The 23,179-nt window shown below is 47.3% G+C and overlaps 1 protein-coding gene across 4 annotated transcripts in view; it reads right to left on the bottom strand.

The window, feature by feature from the left end:
* The window catches only part of slc8a3 (solute carrier family 8 member 3), a 53,570-nt gene that overhangs the window by 7,705 nt on the left and 22,686 nt on the right, over positions 1 to 23,179 (bottom strand). For 3 of the 4 annotated variants that reach the window (XM_061844414.1, XM_061844415.1, XM_061844416.1), the window contains one exon: positions 6,275 to 6,381. The exons of the other annotated variant lie outside the window; for it this stretch is intronic. In XM_061844414.1, coding sequence (XP_061700398.1) covers positions 6,275 to 6,381 — 107 coding nt within the window. The remainder of the gene's footprint in view (positions 1 to 6,274; positions 6,382 to 23,179) is intronic. 4 annotated transcript variants of the gene reach the window in all.

The raw sequence follows: 23,179 nt of genomic DNA on the forward strand, positions 1-23,179 counted from the left end.
TGTGTTCACTGTTGGCTCTAAAACGATGGATCCGCCCCTGGCTGTCAAGACCGAGCACATTTATTTCTCCTCCTCCTTTGCGCCGGGCGAACTCGCCTTGCTCGACGCTAACGTTAGCGCTAGCGCGTGTGCGCCCGCGCCGGCATGGTTAGCATGTAACATCTCGGCCATTTTGTGCGCACTATAAAACGCCAGAAACACCCGGCTGTTTTGCATCTCGGCACGCTCCGAGAAGGTCATCACTGACAGCCACGTAATGAGATCCAGTATCGAAAGGTTGGTTGCCCCCTTCCCCCGCCAGACCCCAAAGACCCCCCCCCCCCCCCCCCCGCAAACTGGGTGGTACCAGAAGAGAAGAGCACGATAATCTCTCGGCAATTTCTTCTTTTCTATTCCCGTCTGCCTCCATTTGAATGCATTACACCTCGGCGACCGACTGACTGACTGCTGTCACCATAGCAACGGTTACTAGACGACCACTGTACGGCGACTCCTCAGCCAGGGCGGCGCGGAAAGTGGGGTGGGGGTGTGTGTGTGTGTGGGGGGGGGGGGGGTGACGCACTCCTGTCACTTCCGAAGCGTCGGCTACTTGGGAGCCGTCAATCTGGTAATACCTCCCAAACCAGGTCGCCTTGGTCACACCGATTCCGTTGTTGGTACCTTTCACACTGCGCCGTCTTGACGCCGTTTTCAGGTTTTTCAATATTCCCTTTCACGCAGAGACGTTCTCACCGGCGATAGCACCTCCAGAGCTGGAAAACCGCGGCTGCTATTCGCTTTGACACTGAAGTCATCCGGCATCGACTGCTACCTCACATGCCCGGGAATCACCGCAACACCTTCGCCGCTTATTCCTCGTACGTCCCGCTCAAACCGGCGGCTTCGCACCTCCATTCCGGCTATTCCCTTTCACGCATGCGCCGTTCTCCTGGTCTGATAATAGATTCACCAAAATCACATCAGTATTTTGGTAACGAGTTCAATAGGAGTTGAAGTTCCAGTCCCGACACCTCATCGCGTACGCACCCCCGCCTCCGTTCCGAGCGTTCGAAGACGACGGCGCCGCCGTGGCGCAAACGTCACGACTCAAAAGGCCCCTCCGGTTGCCGCGGCGCCACTTTGGGAATCGCGCTGTGATCACGGATGGGTAAATTGAATTCAAACGGCCGTCGGGACCGCTGGAGCGCGAGCGCGGGACTGACTTCGTTAAAAAAACAAAAAACAAAAAAAAAACGTGGCATCTTTTACGGGAATGCTGAAATGTGACGCCCTAATCGAGGTTATGAAAAGCTACTTTCGATATTGATGGACTCGCTAAAAAAACGAGGGTATTAAAACACTTTGCAGATCAAACTATCCGGCGTCAGAGGCGAAATAACACCTGCGTGAAAAGGAATAGCGCACGACCGGAGCTGGGTGTCAAGTTCCTGGTCTGACCGTACCGACGCGGAATCTTCTTCTTCTTCGTCTTTCAGCTCGTCCCGTTCGGGGTCGCCACAGCGTGTGAACGCATATTTTGTCTGGCACGGTTTTACGCCGGACGCCCTTCCTGACGCAACCCCTCTGCATTTTAGCCGGGGAGAGTACCGACGCGGAACGGGGGAGGCAAACGTAATCTGGCGATTTCCCGGCTTTGGAGGTGGAATAAGGGGCGCGCACAAAAGTTCGAGAGTCCCTGCCGTCACGGTTATTTGTTGTTATTAAAGAAGAATCCATGTTTTATGAAGGGAGGGGGTGTTAAATGGATGTCAGGGCAGTCGATACTTTCCCCGAGTCTCTGGGCATATTAATGCCACCCCCCCAGAAGACTTTCATCATAATTGTGTCATCTGTATTCAAAAGCCCTGCCGCACCCTGGGAATGGAGCCAGAAACCAGAACCAAGGTTTGGGTTTCAGCTATTTTTTGCTGCTTGAATGTACTCAGCATCCCCTCAAGTACCGCGCTGGTAACAAGACGAGTTATTGCGTTGCGAGCTGGCGGAAGTTGTCGGCGCCGAGCCACTGCAGGGTCTACGGTGAGATCTGAACCTACCAGAAGGTCCGCGGGTGAGCGGCCGCAGCGTCCTCGCAACCGCGTTCGGATTGCGGATTCTCTCAAATCCTCCACAACAACTCGATCCACGAGGAACCAAAACAATTGATGACTCAAGGACATGACCTTATCTAATGCCCACACTGTTTTTCTGGCAAATAATGTTGCATTTGTGCTATTTAAGTTTAAGTTAGCGGAGAAAACACGTTGGAATTTGGGTCCCGCGTGAGCTTAAAGGGCCACTGTCATGAAATGCATGATTTTTAGTATGTTATTAATGAAAAAACGGCAGCCGAGCCTTTATCACCGCCGCAAGCTGAATCGGGCCTGGAGGTGGTTTGGCTGTGATCCGCATGTCATCTAAATATGGCTCGAAACGATAGGGTGATATTGCCCCGGTCACTTCACTCGGTTGTGAGATGTTCTTTCCTTCAAAAAGAGCTTCCGTGTCCCACAGTCGGGGCCACAGCGTCTTTTCAACGGCGAATGTCCGGGGTGATGTCACGGACAGAAGACGCAGCCGATACGGCGAGCACTCGGATGTCGAACGAGACTTCCGCAACTTTGCACATGGATGACGCGCTCTCCGCTCGTATTTATTTTTCCGTGTAGACATTAAAGTGAATAGTGTTATATGTATTTTTCATTTCAATATCTATTTTACAATGTTTATAGGGATGACACTTGACCTTTAATGGCCGATACTTTTGACAGCCAATCGGGAAAGGCCTTCACCGAGTTGCGGACCAAACCGAAAGATTGATTTTTGCTGCGTGACGCCGAAGATGTCGTGAAACGAGAATTTTCTGGGAGAAAACTGCCATTATGTGCTTATCCTCACAAGGGTCGCAGGAGTGCCGGAGCCTATCCCAGCTAACTTCGGGCGATCACGGTCTTTTACATTATTATGCCGATTCCATTTCTATCCTGTGGATTAGCATGTTCATTACATGACCATAAATTACTACGTTCATCAGAGTATTATACACGGGTATATTTGCTTTGTGCTCTACAGATACAGTACATTTTTATCTCCAGGCTGCACATGTTCCTGCTTTATATATATTGCGGTTCAGCTGGAGTTGAACACCATTAGGCTGACTTTTGAAGGCAACGCAAAGGGCAGCAGCTCCTTGGTCCTCCCGCTTGCTCCATCGGGGTCACGGCAGACCCGTGACCCCGCCCGGCAAAAGCGACGTAGCAAGCTCAAGGTCCCGTCCGGCCGAGGGATTCACGCCGGGATGAATCGCGAGGGCCGACAGCCGCTCGGGCTCACGTGAACGCTCGGGCGGGGGAAAAGCGGACCTCGGCGGGACGCCGCTCAAATATTGAATCCATTTTTCATACGGAAATACTGAGGCCTGCCACGGAAAGTGCTCGGACGTGACCTCCTTGCGATGACGTCTCTTCTTTGAGTCGAAGGATTGAGGTCCCACAGGCAAGCGAAATCGGCGCGGCGACTTAAGACGAATAAATGTCTCCCTCAACTAAACGATCATCGTCTTTTTCTGTCGGCTTGTCCCGTTAGGGGTCGCCTCCCTCACCACATCCATCAACCTTCTCTTTGGTCTTCCTCCCGCTCTCTCTTCCTTGACAGCTCCATCCTCAGCACCCTTCTAGCGACATACTCCCTCTCTCGCCTCTGGACTTGTCCAAACCGTCGAAGTCTGGTCTTTCGGACCTTGTCTCCAAAACATCCAACTTTGGCTGCCCCTCGAATGAGCTCATTTCTAATTCTATCCAACCTGCTCACATTTCGAGCGGGAACCTCAACATCTTCATTTCTGGTTCCTCCAGTTCTGCTTCCTGTTGTCCCGTCTCTAATCTGTACATCATGGCCGACCTCACCAATGTTTTCTAAACTTTTCCCTTCATCCTAGCGTAGACTCTTCTGTCACATAGAACACCAGACACCTTCCGCGGACTGTCCCGCCCTGCTCGGACCCGTTTCTTCACGTCCTTACCACACTCACCGTTGTTCCGGATCGTTGACCCCAAGTATTTGAAGTCGTCCACCCTCGCTATCTCTACCATCTAAATACGAGCAAATATCTCCGCTCAAGAAACCATCAATCGACGCATCAAAATGCCGAAATAATCAACCTGAGGCAAATAAATGCCTCCCTCAAATAATCAACATAAGATCGATCACGTTAAGACAATTGCCTCCTTCAAATAACACAACACAAATAAACACCTCCATTAAGCAACCATCAAATGAAGAAGAAATAAAACACCTTCCTTAGCGTCCATCAACTGAATACAAACATCGCCCACCAATAACCAAGTAAAACAATTAAATACCTCCCTCTAAGCAAGCAGCAACTAAAGACAAAAGAACCCATAGCCCAAGTTGTCATGAGCGGGGCTGCAGCACTGCCAGGAGGGGTGTGGCACGGTCACCGTTCTGGGCGGCGCCACCCCTGGCGCTCGTCACACCTGTCGCACATTCGGCATGTCAACTGACCGTGTATTAATTTTGGAATTCACGTCACGGGCATTTGCTAGTTCTTTTGAGTTTGTTACCGTGGGCGGACACTACTTCTGCAATAAAACTCACTGGAGATTATGCCTTTGCCTCGGAGTCCTGCATTCGGGTCTTACCCCGCACTGATGGCTTGTGACACATGCAATCATCAAGGCAAGACAAACACCTCCCTCAAGCAACATCAAATCTTTGGAAAAATAAATACCTCTCAACAATCATAAAATTCACCTTAAGACAAATAAAGGCCTCCCTCAAATAATCACGGTATACATTTCCGGTAGTTTTCCGCCATAGAGGACGACGACCGCTCAGACGGCAAATGACAGGTGGCGGGGCGGCTAAGCGAGGAGCGTGCTAACAATCCACCCCCCCCCCCCCACCCCCGAGCATCCGTGCACTTCACATCGCGACACTGACGCCGACGAACGCTTTTAATCACACGGCGTGAAAAGCTTTCAGTCCGCTCATCTTTTATGAACGTGCGCCTTGTGATGATTCGCCGGTGCCGGTGTGCACAAGCGCCGATCTGGATTGTTTAGGCGCGTTATTAAAGGCCGAGTGCGGGAGCGTAATGGATGAATATTAGATGAGAGTTTTTTTTTTTTTTTTTTTTTTGCCGTCCCCCCCCCACCCCCGAAAACAGCAGGACCCAACAGCGCTTTCTTCTCTTCTTCCTGCGTTTCTCCGCGACAGTTTTAACGCTACAGCTCGTCGATTTCCCCGATAAGCAAACTTCGGAAGTCTGGAGGAAGTCACTCCTTTTAATCGACACGTGTATGTATCGTAGATATGTATACCGTAATTCCCGGCCTACAGAGCGCGCCTGGTTTACAAGCCTCACCGAGTACATTTCGCCTTTCCGGGTGTCGCCGGGTCACACTCTGGGTCGCACAGCCGCTCGCAAAAAAAAATGATTCGGGCAAGAATAATAGAAATAAGCGTATGATAAAACAATAATTCTAACAATGTCAATGTTAATCTCTGTTTGAGGGATGCCGATATTTATTTAGTCGACTGTTTGAGAGGGAGTTAAGAATTACTTGAAGGAAGCTAACGATCGCTTCGGGGACGTATTTATTAGTCTTCTGAACGTTATTTGAAGGAAGTGTTTATTTCTTAAGCGCGGTTGCGCAGATCAAAGCGAACGTTGTCTGGGTCACTGCGCACTGTTCAGACAGCACCGGCACAGCCCATAATATAAACATCCGCAGTGTCCATGTTTTCTCGACAACACTTAAAGGTTTACCGTGAGCTCCCTCCACACCAGCTCGTCCACCTGGCCTCCGGCGTGGTTAGATAACGACGACGCGTTAGATAACGGCAGCCTCGTGAAAAGGCCTTGATGGAATCTCTCCCCCCCCCCCCCCCCCCCCCCGTTGTCGTCGTCGGAGTTTTTGTTTTCGGCAGACATTAGCGAGGCTGTGCGCTAATGCGTTAATGACAAAAAGACTTTGACACGCGGGCATTTGCGTTTAACAAGATTATCTGACGAAATGCAGTTACGGGGGCTCAAAAGAGAGATGGTCTGATGTAAAATATGAATGTGGCGAAACCTAGGCGCTATTCAGTTTAGCCTTAAGTGTTAGCGAAGCTTTCCCCAAGTCAAGATGGTCCTTTTATGGTTAAAATGACAGAGAAACGTATTGTTATTTGGACAAGTGGAGGGGGGCGGGGGTGAAGCCAGAAAGACTGACCCAGAAAGTAGCACCATCGGCGAGGCGATAGCGAGAAACCGAGCGTGAGAGCAGCGCACCTTTCTGGAGACTCACGTCCACCGTGCGGGGCTCGGCCAGCTCCAGGAAGAAGTTCTTGTTCTTCTCGTACTCCTCGTCGTCGATGATTTTCACGTGAATGAGTTTGCTGCCGGGTCGGCGAGGGCGAGGAGAAGACGGCGAAGAAGAAGGGGGAGAAGAAGAAGGAGTTAATATGTGACGGGAGGACGCGGGAAGCGGGGTTGATCGTCGGAATGGGGGGAGGGTTAGCGGGTGAGGATTGGTTAATGACTCAAGACTTGGCCGATTAGACCGATCAATAACTTGAATCTGTTAGTCAGTGGATTAGACCAGAAAAATAATGCAAATGGTTTTAAGTGTATTGGACAGATCAATTACTCATACTCAAGTGTATTAGACAGACCAATAATTTGAACTTTGGTGTACGCTACGATCAATAACTGAAATCTGTCAATAAGCCAATTACTACCGACCAGTACGTCAACTGTATCAGACCGGCCAATAACAAACATATTTGATTGACCAGTAATGGAAACCGAAGTGAATTAAGATGAACCAAGAAATCAAACATAACTGACCAACTGCAGTATGACGCTGGCCAGTTTGGAAGTATATTACGAGAATAAACAATAACTGATCCTGACGAACTAAAAATGAATCTTTGTTCAAACAGTTACTCCCCCACCTTGCGGCGACAGGAAATTCCGTAGCGCGAGTCTTTCCCGCGCGCGGATCACGGCGCACGCTGCTTAACGCAGCAATGGCGCTAATGTGTCGAAATTAGTCACGGTGATTTATGAGCGCCGCCGCCGCCGCGCGTCGCAGCCCGGAGTTCGGCGCGAGGGTGGTGAGCGCCGCCAGGTGATGACACATGCGCGGGTGCCGGCGGGGTTCACAACCCCCAAGAAAGCAGCAGACGAGTGTGTGTGTGTGTACGGTAGATGCGCCAGCTCTGTTCTGAGGTTTTTGGAGGCCGGAATCGCAAGCTAGCTCATGATTCGACACTATTCCCGATACTTTCCCAGAGATATCAACGCTGCCGTGATACGGTTTTGAAAAGGGAACTATGGGGAAAAAAAATCTATATATTATTCATACATAATCAGAAAATATATATAATTGAAAATATTCATGTATTGTCAATGTCCACTTTCCAGGCCGCTTATCCTCACAGGTGTCACGGGAGAGGCCATCCCTAACCCTAGGTGTGAATGTGTGCGGCTGTTTGTCTCCATGTGCTTAGCAATTGGCTGGCGACCAGTTCAAGTTTGCCCGTTGACAGCTGGGATGGGCCCCAGCGCTCCCCGTGACCCTCGTGAGGATCAGCGGCAAAGAAAATGGATGGGTTGTTAACCCCCCCCAAAAAAATCAGCCGGAATGGACTCATCCGTTTGTCTACAACACGTCAGAATGTTGCCGTATATCGATTTTTTTCATTTCCCGCCATGAAAAGTCTCTCAAGGCGTTTGTGTCGAACAAGAACCAGGAAGTGACTTTTTTGCAGACGCCTACAGTGGCGGGGTCGCGTCTTCATACGGTTATATGAAAAATTAGCTGTTTTTTTTCTGCGTGTTGGGCAAAATGCCAGCCGGTTGTATTGCGTCCTTTCAATGGGAGGGATCCAGTGTGACGCCACTGGGATGACTCTTATTATCATGAAAGTGATGAATATTATATGTAATTTTGATAAAAACACCGATTGTAAAATCTATATTTTGGTGTCAGCGGCACATTAAAGTTCAATAACGTGCACGTTCGATTTTACATACACTTTATCAACGGAAACGATTATCGTCAAAGTGCATGTAAAGTGGATTTGAGAGTTGAAAAAGGCAGAAATACATAACACGGAATATGAAAAACTCATGAAGACTGACTTCAGACAGTCCGTACCGACAGAGATGATATTAATATCGGTCTTGCTATTGGAAAGGAAAATTGCTAAAAACACTTAAAGGTAATTAAATTCATTAAGATTGAGCAATCTGATGATACATCTAGGAAATATTAATAAACACTGGCATCCATATTGGTATCCCAGATACTGGCCCCGTATTTTACGCGGTTGTGAAAACACTTAAGGGTCATGAAAAATCATTCCCATTATCTATTTGGTGATGCTTTATTAGCTTAATTATTGAAATACTTTGATTTTTACCGATTCTGTCCTTTTTTTTTTTTTTTTTTCAAACCGTAACGAGGGCAAAACCATATCTTGCAGTATGGCTCACCACCATCGTCCAAAACTCTTATTTTTTTTTTTTTTTTTTGCGGGAAGTGTTGATGCTCCAAAAGTGGGCCTCGGGCTGTCCAGCATGCATTATGGAAAACATCATCTGCTTAAAAAGCGACTCGCAGTCATAACTTTTGCATCTGCTTCTGCTCGGCGGGCGAGTTAGCGAAAGCTGCCAAGTGAGGACTTCGCCTCGGCGATGGCGTGCCGGCCTCGCCCGTGCTGTTTTGATTGGGGTAATATTGATGCGATATCGACGCGCCACTCCAGCCGCTCGCTCGCCGGCTCGCCAGAGGACGGATTTCCACTTCCCTCGTTATCTAACTTTGAAAGTCGACGCCGGAGTCTCGCCGCTGACGTCACATCCTGTGCGAATTCTTCCCCTTCGCCAAAAAAAAAAAAAAAAAAAAAATAGAATCCAAAGTCGCAGAATTATTGCTTCGATGCCAAATCAACACTTTGATGACAGCGGAACGAACTGGAAAAAGTTTTGCACGGCGGCGGTGAAGACCCAAAAAGACGGATCGAGGAGCCAAGAGAAAGAGGACTGATGTGGACCCAACTGGGACAGACGGCCCGAGTTCTGAAAGAAATACAGAGGCCGAAATATGTAAGCATACGCCAAATCATCGAGTACTGCACCTTCTGAAACGGATTCCATGGTTCCACGGGTATTACCGTCAATTAATTAAAGCCCGACAAAAATAATATGAATAGTTTAATCCCATAATGCGAGCTAAACTCTCTACTTTTAGGTCAGGTACGATACTGCAATGTATGGTATCGATCCGATAACTAGTAGATACAGGACCAGGATCCCACCGACAGCAATAAGTTTTCAAAAATAATGAATATGTCTGCAAATAACTATAATTATGAATCCAAAATAATACTCAAAACAATATTTTATTCCACAGGTGTCAAACTCAAGGCCCGGGGGCCATATCCGGCCCGCCGCACGATTTTACGCGGCCCGCGGAGCCAAATCGACAGTGTCAATTTCCATGATTCTTGTAACAATCGGCACCATAATTTCAAATTGTCGTGCATCATAAATGGTAAAATTGAGATATTAAAAGGATTTTTGTGTTACCAAACGTGAATAGTTGATTACCCCTGATTTCCGATTCCAAAACTAGTTCATAAATTGATGCAAATATGATCCGACGATTCAATATTTTTGTTTCACATTCGTAACAACCCTCCGAGGGAAACCAGAACAAAACGAGTTTGACACCCCTGTTTTCATGCCATTTCCGAGTATCCAAACAAATAAAAATTAAAAAAAAAAAAAAGAAAATAATTTAGGTTTAATTCATGTATAATTTCTGTTAAAAATATATTAATAATTTTTCAAAATATTATTTATCTAAAAAAACTTGACGGCTTGGCGAGGTGTGCTCCCTGTGCTTCTTTTGTAAATTTACTCTAGATGTTATTGCATCGTGTCCTTGGAGGAAAAAATCTTTATATGCAGTACATATTTTTATATATATATATAACAAAAAGTCAAAGCCCTCCTCCCTCGCCTCCTTTTGTCGTCTTCTGCCGGAGTTGCGCTAGCGTCAGCATGTTTTTTTTTTTGTTTTGAGGCTGGGAAGCGCGGTACAGTATTCCCAGACGCGTCCACCTTCCCATTGTGCCGGCAGACTTTTGATTATCGATGTCGTGAAAAAAACATTTTTAAAAAAAGTATTTCGAAGTCCAGGAAGTCGGGGCGTGGGGCGGATGGTAAGTATATACCGAGCCGTTCCTGAAGAGAGAAGAGTTTTTGGCACGATAGAAAAATAAAAAATGGGTATGAAATGACCTTTGACCTCCAGGGGCACGTTTAGGTTATGCTCAGGGTTCCGCTCAACATTTCTAAATTCATATATGTCCAAATTCTGAACATCCGTGTATAAAAACAACTCAGCCCTTGGTCATGAATGTGTGTGTTTGTGTGTAGTAGTAGTAGTAGTAGTAGTAGTCGGTACACGAGTGTCGTCGAAAAGAGGCTGGCAGAGGAAGATACATATCTAAAAATAGTCAGGGATATTTCTCTTCGGGGGGGGGGGGGGGGGGGTGGGGTTTGCCCGCGTGTTGTCGGTGACATTCAACGGCAAGCAAAGCACACATCATCCAAACGCACAAATACGTGAAAATGAGAAATTGTGATCGCTATTCAAAGGGAGGGGTGCTGCGTACACACACACACGATATACAATTAAAAAAAAGTGACACGATATCATCGATATGATTCGCTCCAATTCAGATATTGTGATACGGTCCATTTTAATGATGATCATGAACGGGATTCACTCCACGGACGCGACCGACGACGATCGTTTGACTCCAATTCCGACAAGAATCCACAAGATTCACTCCAATTATGAAAATTAACTTCACTTAAGGGACGACGCGATTCGCCGCGACTCGGAAACAATTTGATCAATTTACTCTGTGATTCATTCCCATTAGGATGTAATATAATAGAATCCCCCCCCCCCCCCGGCCCCCCAGTTACAATACGATTGGCTTGGATTATGATTGAATAAAATATGAAATGATTTGCTCCATTTTAGATACGATTCACTCCGAATACGATATGATCCGATTCACTTAAATGACTCTGCGACGCGATTCACTCCAATCGCGACACGATTCACTTCATCCATTCATCCATTTATTTTCTTTGCCGCTTATCCTCACAAGGGTCACGGAGATTGGAAAAAAAAATTGTTACGACAAAGACGTTTTTGAAATCAAAATCTGGTATACTAGAAGAACTATTGCAATAATGGCATTTAATTACATCCATCCATGCATTTTCTTTGCCGCTTATACTCACAAGGGTCGCGGGGAGTGGAAAAAAAAAATCACATTGTTACGACGACGTTTTTGAAATTAAAATCTGGTATACCAGAAGAACTATTGCAGTAATGACATTTAATTACATCCGTCCATCCATCCATTTTCTTTGCCGCTTATACTCACAAGGGTCGCAGGGAGTGCTGGAGCCAATCCCAGCTGTCATCGGGCAGGAGGCGGGGTACACCCTGAACTGGTTGCCGGCACAATCGAGACAAACAACCGCACTCGCAATCACACCGACGGGGCAATTTGGAGTGTCCAATTAACGTCGCACGTTTCGCGACGTGAGACAATCGAATGCAAGCCACCCCGTTCACAATGTGATCCGCAACCACTACGATAACGGTTCCGATGGACAATGTGAGTATTTGAAATGACACGCTAAATTATGATTCATACTTATATAACGCAAGACTTCAATATCAGCTACACGTGAAAGGATTTGGCCTTTTCTTTAAACGTTTTCCACGCTTCGCTGCGAGTCGCGAACGGACGCTTTGGCGGCGCGCCGGCTGCTAATTTCGGGTCGGGTCGGGTCGGGGCTGCGGCGAGGCCGGCCGTTCGTATTGCCCGACGGGCCGGGACGCGATGCTGCTGACCTTCTCTCAGGGGGTATTTTCCCGTCCTGCGTCGACCCGCAGCCGCCACCAGAAATCGGGCGGACGTTGTCGTGAGCAAGGCCGAGAGGGGCGTGGCCCGGCCACCGCTCCGAGCGGTTTCGTACGTGACGCCTGTCGCCGGTCACATGACGCACTGCGATTTGACAAAAGTCAAAGTATCCTTTCCCGCATCCAGGGTTACTCCGCCACTGCGCCATTTTTTCACTCTGCTCTTTAGTTGATTCATAGTTTCCGGACATTATTTCTTGCGTTTTGGATCCTGCCTCCTTGGACCGTGTTGTCGTGCGCAACTTTCGCTTATAACGAAACCCGCTGAACATCATGTCGTCGCCCGGGAGTCCCGCATTTCGGTCCGTGACAGACGTGTCTCGTATAAAAAGGATGCCCGGAAAATTCTCAGGGACCCATTTCCGAAATCGCACGAGACTTTGGTACTTTTTTTGCATTTTGTGCAAATTCCGGCGTTCGTACTTTGGCAAAATCTGACTTAGAAATTCAAGCGCGGCTCCCGCCGAAGGATTACTACAATTTCTCTTGTACGCTCGTGCAGATACTCGCAGCTGTCGCTCCCCTGACGGCGGCTCGAGGGTGGGGGTGCGCTGGTGTGTGCGTGTGGGGGGGGGGTAATACCGATCGGACCGCGCACGTTCTTTGACGAGATTACAGGCGCGCTCCTCCTTTTTCTACGGTTTCTCGGCTCCGTTCATGTAAAAAAAAAAAAAAAAAGATGAAGCATTGTCTCCGCCAATAACGGCGGGATAAACGGGCCTTCGGTCTCGCAGGAGGCGGGGGGGGGGGGGGGGGGGGGACGCTAATTCCATCCCGGGGACCCTGCCGCCACAATCCGTCATCTGCCATCTACATCAAGATTAGCGAGCGGCGCGGCGGACGACGTGATCGGGCCTGACGTTCAAATGGCTCGTCAGTCCGTCCGCAGAGTCCGCTCATAAATATGGTGATAAAAGCGGCGCGGGTCCCCGGGAGCGAGTCACGCGGAACCGGACTCCGGGTCCCGTTGACCCGGAACGTCCGCCGCCGCCGTCGTCGTAAAAGCCCGAGGCGACGTTCTTCGGCCATTAACTTCCTGCTCTCCGAGGTTTTTCGCGAGCGCTCTCTCCGTCCGAACTTGACGCCAAAGAGAATCGGCACGAGAAAAACCTCCTGCGGGGCGCCGACGTGGGCCGTCGCCTCGCATCAGCGAGGAACCGCGACTGCGTGGGTCATTCCAGAATTGGAGGACGTTTTTTTTTTTTTTGTCAACCTCCCGTGAAAGAATCACCACATCGAGAAACGGGCACGGTGGATCGGCTGGTAAAGCGTTGGCCTCACAGTTCTGAGGACGCCGGTTCAATCCCGGTTTGCGCGTTTCCTCCCACATGCCCAAAAACACGTAACATTAATTGGACACTCTAAATTGCCCCTGGGTGTGATTGTCAGTGCGGCTGTTTGTCTCCATGTGCCCTGCGATTGGCTGGCGACCAGTTCGGGGCGTGCCCCGCCTCCTGCTCGTTGACAGCTGAAAAATTAAATTTGCCTGCTCTTGAAGGGAATCGACCGCATTGGCCCGGATGGAGGAAACGGCGTCACGCAGTGTCATAACTGACACGTGTCCTGAATGCACCGTTAGGCAGTCAACGGTGACGGCGTCCCGCAGGGCAGCGTAATGAGCCCATTGGAATAGAAAGGTCGGGAATGCTCCGGTGAGCGCCTCCATCTTTGCAGCATGCGGATAGATGACGGCGGCGCAGCGAGACGCCCTAACAAACTGTGACCCCCCCCCCCGACCCCCCATTTTTTTTTTCATGTTTTTCCATCTCATTCGTCCCTTCGCCATCTCGTCCCGCTACCACGGTTTCGGTATCCCCTCCCACCTACGTTCTTATTTTTACCCACCGCCGCCGTGTTTACAAGCAAAGTGCGCAGAGTATGGATTGGTTCAATTTTGACTTGTGCATATCTTCCTAATAACAGTCTACAATATCAATTCATGAACTACAATTTATAAAACTATACAGTAAATGCCCAATATATGACAGGCAGAGAGACGGCCATTATGCTCACCGAGACGACTCAACTCCTCACGGCTCATCAGTGCGGCACTAATATTAATCAATCTTTGCAGAGGATAAAGCAAAGTTGGACGAGTGGTTGTATTGTCTGTCTACATATGTTGCTCCACCATTTGTGTTCAATCCATTATCTGCAACATAGGTGCTATTTAGCATTAAGCTAGTGGACTGAAAACAAGGCGTAATTTTCTGTTTAATTTGACCAAAAAACATGCTAAATATTTTCTTTTTTTCTGTATTTTTGATCTCTTTAAGAAACTTCATCAAATTTCAGGGTGAAAGAATGAATGAATTATTGTATTGAACATTATTTTTGTTGCCGTCAAATACCAAGAGAGGTTAAATTTGACGGGAACAGTACGTTATTGAAAAGGGCCGTCAGCCTCCCCCGACGGGACGGCACGCAGAGGTCGAGGACGGCGGCGAACGAGGGGGCGGAACCAGCCAGTCGAGCGAAGACGGATCATAACTTGCGCATATGGGAGGCTGTGACCCGGAGAGCCGGCCTCAATTTATTAATCTTACGTTATTTCTTGCACGTAAAAATACATCCGCGTCAGGTTTTGCTTTGTTCCTCCTTCCTCGTTTTAGTTATTTTTTTCCCCCCACAGCACAATTAGGCAAACTCCTCGGCCCTGCGATAAGATGAAAACAAAAAAAAAAAAAAAAATTGGAATGAATGACAGTTAAAAATGGGCCTTCCGCAAATGCTCTCAACTTGCCAAAGTCACCGCGAGTAAAACGATTCTGCGCCAAACTTTGCTCTTCTCTGACTTTGATGCAAATAAATCGTCTGCAGCAAATTTGGGCTTTCCCGACAAGCCATTTCAGCAGCAAAGAAGAAGTCCGACCCGAAATAAGATGGAAACAAACGACAAAAAAGAAGAAGAAGAAGAAGAAGTTCCCAACCTCGTAATTAATTCAAACTTTTCACTCCAAACTTTGCTCTCCTCCTGTACAGAATCGGTTTTCCGTTGCACAGCTACAACGGAGAGCGAAGAACAGACAATTTTGATCCGATTTTTACTCCATTATTTCCATTCTGTATCCATCATTTCCATCCTTCCTTCTGTCCCCCGTTCCTTCTTTCCTTTTCCTTCCTTCCTTTTGTCCTTCATTTATTCTTTCCTTCCTTCATTACCCTGTTCCTTCCTTCCTTCTGTCCTTCCTACCCCCATTCGTGCTTCCTTCCTTCCTTCCCTCCATCCTTCCTTCCTTTTCCATTTTTCCTTCCTTCCTTCCTGCGTTCCTTCATTCCTTGTTTCCATTTTCCTTCTGTCCTTCATTTATTCTTTCCTTCCTACCGCCATTCATGCTTCCATCCTTCCTTCCTTCCTTTCCTCCATCCTCCCTTTTCCATTTTTCCTTCCTTCCTTCGGTCCTTCATTTATTCCTTCCGACCCCATTCATGCTTCTATCCTTCCCCATCCTTCCTTATCCTTCTGTCCTTCTTTTTCCATTCTTCCTTCCTTCCTTCCTATCTATCTTCCTTGGTTCCATCTTCCTTCTGTCCTTCATTCATTTATTCTTTCCTTCCTTCCTACTCCATTCATCCTTCCTTCTTTCCTTCCTTCCTTCCCCTTCTGTCTTTCCTTCCCCTATTCTTCCTTCCTTCCTTCTGTCCTTCCTACCCCATTCATGCTTCCATCCTTCCCCATCCTTCCTTTTCCATTCTTCCTTCCTTCCTTCCTATCTTCCTTGGTTCCATCTTCCTTCTGTCCTTCATTCATTTATTCTTTCCTTCCTTCCTTCTGTCCTTCCTACTCCATTCATCCTTCCTTCCTTCCTTCCTTCCCCTTCTGTCTTTCCTTCCCCTATTCTTCCTTCCTTCCTTCTGTCCTTCTTACCCCCATTCGTGCTTCCTTCCTTCCTTCCTGCGTTCCTTCCTTCCTTTTCCTTCCTTCCTTCCTTGTTTCCATTTTCCTTCTGTCCTTCATTATTCTTTCCTTCCTACCGCCATTCATGCTTCCATCCTTCCTTCCTTCCTTTCCTCCATCCTCCCTTTTCCATTTTTCCTTCCTTCCTTCGGTCCTTCATTTATTCTTTCCTTCCTACCGCCATTCATGCTTCCATCCTTCCCCATCCTTCCTTATCCTTCTGTCCTTCTTTTTCCATTCTTCCTTCCTTCTTCCTTCCTTCCTTCCTATCTATCTTCCTTGGTTCCATCTTCCTTCTGTCCTTCATTCATTATTCTTTCCTTCCTTCCTTCCTTCCTTCCTACTCCATTCATCCTTCCTTCTTCCTTCCTTCCTTCCTTCCTTCCCCTTCTGTCTTTCCTTCCCCTATTCTTCCTTCCTTCCTTCTGTCCTTCCTACCCCATTCATCCTTCCATCCTTCCCCATCCTTTCTTATCCTTCTGTCCTTCCTTCCTTCCTTCCTATCTTCCTTGGTTCCATCTTCCTTCTGTCCTTCCTTCTTTCCTTCCTTCCTTCCTTCCCCTTCTGTCTTTCCTTCCCCTATTCTTCCTTCCTTCCTTCCTACCCCATTCATGCTTCCATCCTTCCTTCCTTCCTTCCTTCCCCCATTCTTCCTTCCTTCCTTTTTTAAATGTAATGTACAGCGCTTTGTGTGCAGCAGAGGTTATTTTCAAGCAGTCTATAAATAAAGTTGAATTGAGCCCCCCCACCCCCTCCCCTTTCTTCTTAACTTGATAGCTTCCTTAATTAAGTTATTTTAAAAAGTGCACTCCTACTTTTGGCCGACACACACAAACAAAAAATGCAAATTTAGAGCGAGATACGCAAGTCGAGTCGCTAACTAATCTCAACGAAGCGCGTCGAGAAAAACGCCATCCAGAGTTTGCACCTGTGAAAAAGCTTTTGACGCTCTAATTACCGTGGAAAAAAAAAAAAAAAAAAACGGGCGACCGCGTAGCTAGCATAGCTTCACCGGTCCTCTTTCGCGCCGGCATCCGGCAGCTCGGCCCTACCTACCGACCGCCGACTCCATTATGCATGAGCGCGACACGCGGCGCCGCTATTTATAGCGGCTCGCTCATTAGCTCCTCCTATGTGATTGCTCATTAGCATTAGTGTTAGCGGAGCGTATCTCCAACGCCGCCATTAAACCTAATCGATGAGCTAAAGACCTCCCTGTGCCTCTGCGTGCACGTGTGTGACATCGCCGCCGTTTGTTGAGTCACCTGCACTGAGAAATTTTTAATGTCGGCCAATTATTAGGGTGGAGATCCTGATTTGAATGAATTGGAAACTATTCCATAGAAAATCTGCAATCTTTTGTAAACACCCTAACGTACGTGTTTTGATAAATATGAAAGATAATGAGCGATCGAACTAACTTCCATCCATCCATCCATCCATTTTTTTTTTTTTTTGCTAATCTGCAGTCTGGTCGCGGAGGCCCAGACTTCTTCAACACAACGGACAAACGCAGAGTCCGCATCGTTGCAGACGTTGCACCGATCCGCCTGCGGATCTAATCCGTTCTCCCCTCACTCGTGAACAAGACCACAAGGTACCGAAACGCCTCCACTCGGGGCAGGGTCTCATTCCTGACTCCAAAGGGCATTCCAGACTTCTCCTACAGGCTACCGTGGCCTCAGATTTGGAGGTGCCGATTCCCGTCTCAGCGACAAAACGCTCCGACCAGAGCTGACGGTCGCGGTTTGATGAGACCAACAAAAAACACATCTGCAAAAATTAGAGAGGCAATACTGAGACCGCCGAACCAGACCCTTTCAAAGCCTCGGTCCTGTTCGTGAACTAACCGGGTCATGGTCGAACTTCTGACTCTCCGTAGTTTGTTTTTATATCTCCAAGTAGCAACTGTAAAAATGGCAGTCCATTGTCGAACTAGAAATTCCTTCAAATTCAAATTCTTTGATAAACATAATTTTTGTCAACATTAAAAAAAAACGGTAGCCTATCAAAGAATTTGGACTGTTTGGTGTGTCTTATCTTTCACACACTTTGACATTTTTTTTCTAAATATCAAATGCAATTTACACCTGAAGACACCGCCTGATTTTCGTCACCATCAAAGACCAAAAAAAACCAGACAACGCCGAGATAGCGCTCGAGCCCGGGGATCAAACGCCGCGAGGCTCTCCCGCTGACCCGCCGCGTCGGCCTCTATAAATAAATAACGCAAGAGGCAGGAAAGCAGCGGGCGGTGATGAGATTCCTGCGCCTTCCCTCCAGGAAGTCATGCCGCTTCTCCTCTCCGTCTGAGGGATGCTGCATCGTCATGGCAACCGGAGAGCGCGCGAGCGTGTGTGTGCGCTGAGTAGAGTTGTGGGGGGGGGGGGGGGGGTAACGCACTGGCACAGCATTCCCGCCTCGTACTGCAGGCTTTATTTTTAGCACGTGGCGGTTACATAATCAGGGTGACAGTGTGTGTGTGTGTGTGGGGGGGGGGGAGCGGGGGGGGGGATCAAAAGGGAAAACATCCTCTGTGCTACTCCTCTCACACATCTTTCTTTCTTTCTTTCTTTCTTTTTCTTCTCCATCCCTGTCTGATGTGGTCGAGAAGCCGAATCAGACAAAGGAACGAGATGAATGCGTGTCGAAAGGGGGGGGGGTGCTCAGAGAAAAGTACAGTAGGTTGCGCGGGGAATCGCAAATACGTAATAGAATCTAAAATGTCTTTGATAATTAAGAAAATGCGTTACGTTTGTCGAAGACCACATTGTCATATTTAAAAAAAAAAAAAAAGACAAAAACCTTCAAGGCTTCTATCGTTGATGTTTACGAAAAGACGTGTGCTCGGTTTGTCTCGATATTTACACGAACGCGAGTTAGTTCTGTTGGAAGACGATGTCGCCTTTCGTATTTGGGAAAACAGGACAGCGGCTCGATCGAAGGCTCAACGTTTTTCATGTTCATGCAATAAAAAATAAAATAAAAGCGGGACATTCAGGGTCACCACGCTGGAAGCGCAGAAAGTGGCGAATGTGCGGGAAAGCACTTTGGCTCCCCGAGAGCTCGCCTGCCGAGTTTCTCGCTTATCTTCCCGTCTCGTTATTGAACTCGTTGGATTTTTTTTTGGTCTGCTAACAGCTGAGATACAAAGCAAGAAAAATCAAATCTCGTTTGTTATCGGTCGCCATAAATAATGTCGCCGCTAGGTCGCTAGCATCCGTTAACTTAGATGATGACGCACCTCAAGCGTTTTTAAGAATGCTGAAGAAAATCCATGGGAGATATTTTCATAATGTGCATTTTTGGGTGGCTCAGCTGGAAAGCGTTGGCCTCACAGTTCTGAGGACCCGGTTCGATCCCGTACCCGCCTGTGTGGACTTTGCGTGTTCTCCCCGTGCCAGGCACTCCGGTTTCCTCCCACGCCCCAAAAACATGCAATCAACAGAACCAAACGAGTCCACTTGAGGGCGGTCCTGCCATGTACGTCATTTCCTGCTTCTTCCCGAAAACAAATGTCATCAAATCTCCAGAGGATTTTCACGGCGGGAGTTACAAAAAGCTGGATACGTCAAAATCTTGTTTTGGCGGTGAAAAAAAAACGCATGGGTCCATGTCGGCTGCCGTTTTTTTCCCATTAATAACATACTAAAAATCATGCATTTCATGACAGTGGCACTTTAATTGGACCCTCTAAATTGGCCCTAGGTGTGATTGTGAGTGCGACTGTTTGTCTCCATGTGCCCTGCGATTGGCTGGCCAACCAGTTCACGGTGTACCCCGCCTCCTGCCCGTTGACAGCTGGGATAGGCTCCGGCACTCCCGCAACCCTCATGAGGATAAGCGGCTAAGAAAATGGATTGATGGATGGACATTAATAGTTTTTCTATTTGTGCATGTTTGTTGAATACCTTTGCAATTTCCGTCAAATATTAGCTCCTGTTTTTGGCAAACATTTTTTTTCCCCTCTAATACTTGGTGCACTTCCCCCCCGCGAAATAATATAAAAATCTATGTTGAAATATTTAAGCCATATTACACATTTCAAAAATAGCAAAAAATAACTGAAAATAAAATACAAATAAGAATATTTGAAATGTGCTAAGCATTCTAAGATATTCAAATAAAGAATACATTTCAAATATTTAAAACAAATATTTTTGAAATATATATAAAGTATAATATGAACTACATTAATAATATATTTAAATCTGAAATTGCATTAGCGCTCATTCCATTGTATACCATTGTGCTAGTTTGCGTGTATTTTAAAATATTAACAACATCCAAAAATAATGTACATTTTACAATAACTTCATATGTTAGGATTACTTTTCAAAAGACTTAAATACAAATAATTCAAAGTGTGAAAAACAAACAAAATGGTAGTTTAATATTTTTTTAAATAGTTTATATATTTTATCAAAAATATTTAAAACCTTCTTAAAATATCGATTCAAATCATGTTAAATACCTAAATAGTTTTCGATTTAAAAACCAATCGGTGCCCTGCGATTGGCTGGCAACACGTGACAGCTCGGATAGGCTCCAGCGCTCCCGTGACCCTCATGAGGATAAGCGGCTAAGAAAATAGATGGATGGATGTGCATTTTAACCATCAAAGCAACTTTTGTTTTAAACAAGCGCAATGTATTTTTTTTTTCAAACATCAAAAGCAATTAAGATTCTGAGATGAACCTAAACAAACATTTTTGCAAAATAAGACACTTTGGAAGCGTCCCATTACTTTCGTCCACCTCCTACTGCGCTATTTCCCCGCGTAACGCAGTCAAGTCAGGAGTGAAGTGAAGCGGTCCATCTCCCAAACGACATCAAAAACGCGTGTCCCATCACTTCCACTACACGGGAACGACTTCCACGCGCAAACGCTTCAAAGTCGCGAAAGAAAAGCGAGACGACTCGTTAAAAGCGGCGCATCAAAGACACGCCCCGTAATTTCCGCACACCTCGTCCCGCGCTAGCCGCGTTCGTATTTCCAGTTCTTGCAAAAAGGGTTCATGTGAACTTTTTTTTTTTACAACAATCGGGACTACAAATGAGTTCACGTTATTCCCAACGCGGTCAAAACCACGGTCGTCAAATCGCGTGTTTGCTGTACCACAGGCGAGGCGCTCGCGTGTTTGCTGCATTCATCAGTCAGCGATAGACGTGCCCTCCTCCTCCTCCTCCTCCTCCTCCTCCTCCTCTTTTATTGACATTCTGATGAAGTGTCAGCGCAGAGGACTTCCATTTAAAGGCTGCGACCACGAGCCAGAACGTGTGCTCGCTCGCTCGCTCTCTCTCTCGCATGCGTATAAACGCATACTCACTGAAACCAGATCCGGATCCAAAGCCGTTGTCGATATTTCGCCCCCAAACGATGGCCGGCCCTCACTTGCGGGTCACGCAACCCTGCGGAGCTTCTCTTACACCTTCGCTGTCCCTCGGCAACAGATTTTGCCGCTGATGTTGAAAGCCAAAATGTGTATTTGGATGCAATCAGAACAAGGTTTCCTTTTTTTTTTGGGGGGGGGTGTCCCCAGGGCGAAAAAACAAGGGCCGAAGAATAAGCTTCCTCAGAGAATTTCCCTGAGAACGCCCGATCTCGTCAGATCTCGGTTTGGACCTGGTTAGTACTTGGATGGGTGACCCCCTGGGAATACCAGGTGCTGGAAAGCTTCTCTCCCCGGGTAAATGCAGAGGGGTCGCGGCAGGGAGGGCATCCAAACAGATGTGCGTTCATCGAAGACCGGGACAAGCCGAAAGGAAAAGAAGAAGACGAGTGAGTGTGGTGAGGAAGTGAAGAAACGGGGACAAGCGGGGTGGAACAGTTGGCCGAAGGCGTCCGCTAGGACGAAGGGCAAAGTTTAGAAAACAGTGGTGAGATATGATTTAGGTGTGTCAGAAGAATTTAAGGTGGAGGTGGGAGTGCATCAGGGATCCACGCTAAGCCCCTTCCTGTTTGCAGTAGATATAGCGGTAGAATTAGGTAGATAAGAGATAGCGAGGGTGGACGACTTCAAATACTTGGGGTCAACAATACAGAGCAATGGAGAGTGTGGGAAGGAAGAGAAGAAACGGGTGCAAGCGGGGTGGAACAGTTGGCGGAAGGTGTCTGGTGTTCTATGTGACAGAAGAGTCCCCGCTAGGAAGAAGGGCAACTTCTATAAAACAGTGGTGAGGCTGATGATGTACGGATTAGAGACGAAGAGAGAAGTAGGAGGAGGAGGAGGAGGAGGAGGAGAAGGGGGAGAAGAAGAAGGAGGAGGATGAGGGGAAGAAAAAGGAGGAGAAGGAGAAGGGGGAAGAGGAGAAGAAGAAGAAGAAGAAGAAAAGTTTGATGCAGAACAACAAGCCTGTCCAACAAAGCTTTCACTTTTCTGTAGGGTGACGTGACCTCGTATCCCAACAGATTTCAAGTGGAGTCCCACAAGGAAACGTTTGAAGTCCGTTCACTTTCTTCACTTCTCATCATTTCCCTCCTTTCTGTTCTGCACCACATGCAAAAACTGAAATAAAGTGACCGCATCATCACACATCAAAGACACTTCCATTACTTTTGTCCATCTCTTGACATGTTTCTTTTCCTAATAATGAAGTATTCAACGCGTAAGACTTTACAAATATAGTCGGGCGAGGGAAAGAAAGTGAATTGCGTTGCGGTGATGCAAAGACACGCGTCCTCGTACTTTTGTCCATCCCTAATTTGCACATGGGAGGGACGTATTCCCAAAGCAAAACACTTGAAAGTCATCCAAAGAATTGATCAATCTTTTGAAATGACATATCAAAGACACAAAGATATCTCCCATTACGTGTCCATTTCATATTTTTTTTAATATACCGTACTGGTAATTGAGAGGGAGGTATGTCGGCGTGCAATGCCTTCAAGTCGGGCAAGAACGCAATCTATCTCGTGGAATGATGCGCCAAGGACACGTGCCCGTGCATTAAAAGAAAAACGAGAAAATAAAACTCGCCCGTGCAAACGACGCCGGCGCTAACGATGTGCGCGCTAACGAGTCTCGTGAAGGAATCAAAGACGTCGCCCGCGTTATCGGGACGTCTCGGACGATCTCTAACGAGGAGAACGAGAGGACCACTTTCAAAGAAGTCGTCGCCCACGCGCCTCCTCCGATCTTCGTTTCCCTGTCCTCTCGTTATCCTCCATCTTATCCTTTTCCGGAAGAATCTTTTTCGTCCCACGTCAGCCACCTTCTCTTCCTCCCATCCTCGTTCCTCATTCTTCCACCTTTGACTCCTTTCGCGTCAC

The sequence above is a fragment of the Syngnathoides biaculeatus genome, chromosome 15, assembly GCF_019802595.1.
Source record: "Syngnathoides biaculeatus isolate LvHL_M chromosome 15, ASM1980259v1, whole genome shotgun sequence".
NCBI lineage: Eukaryota > Metazoa > Chordata > Actinopteri > Syngnathiformes > Syngnathidae > Syngnathoides > Syngnathoides biaculeatus.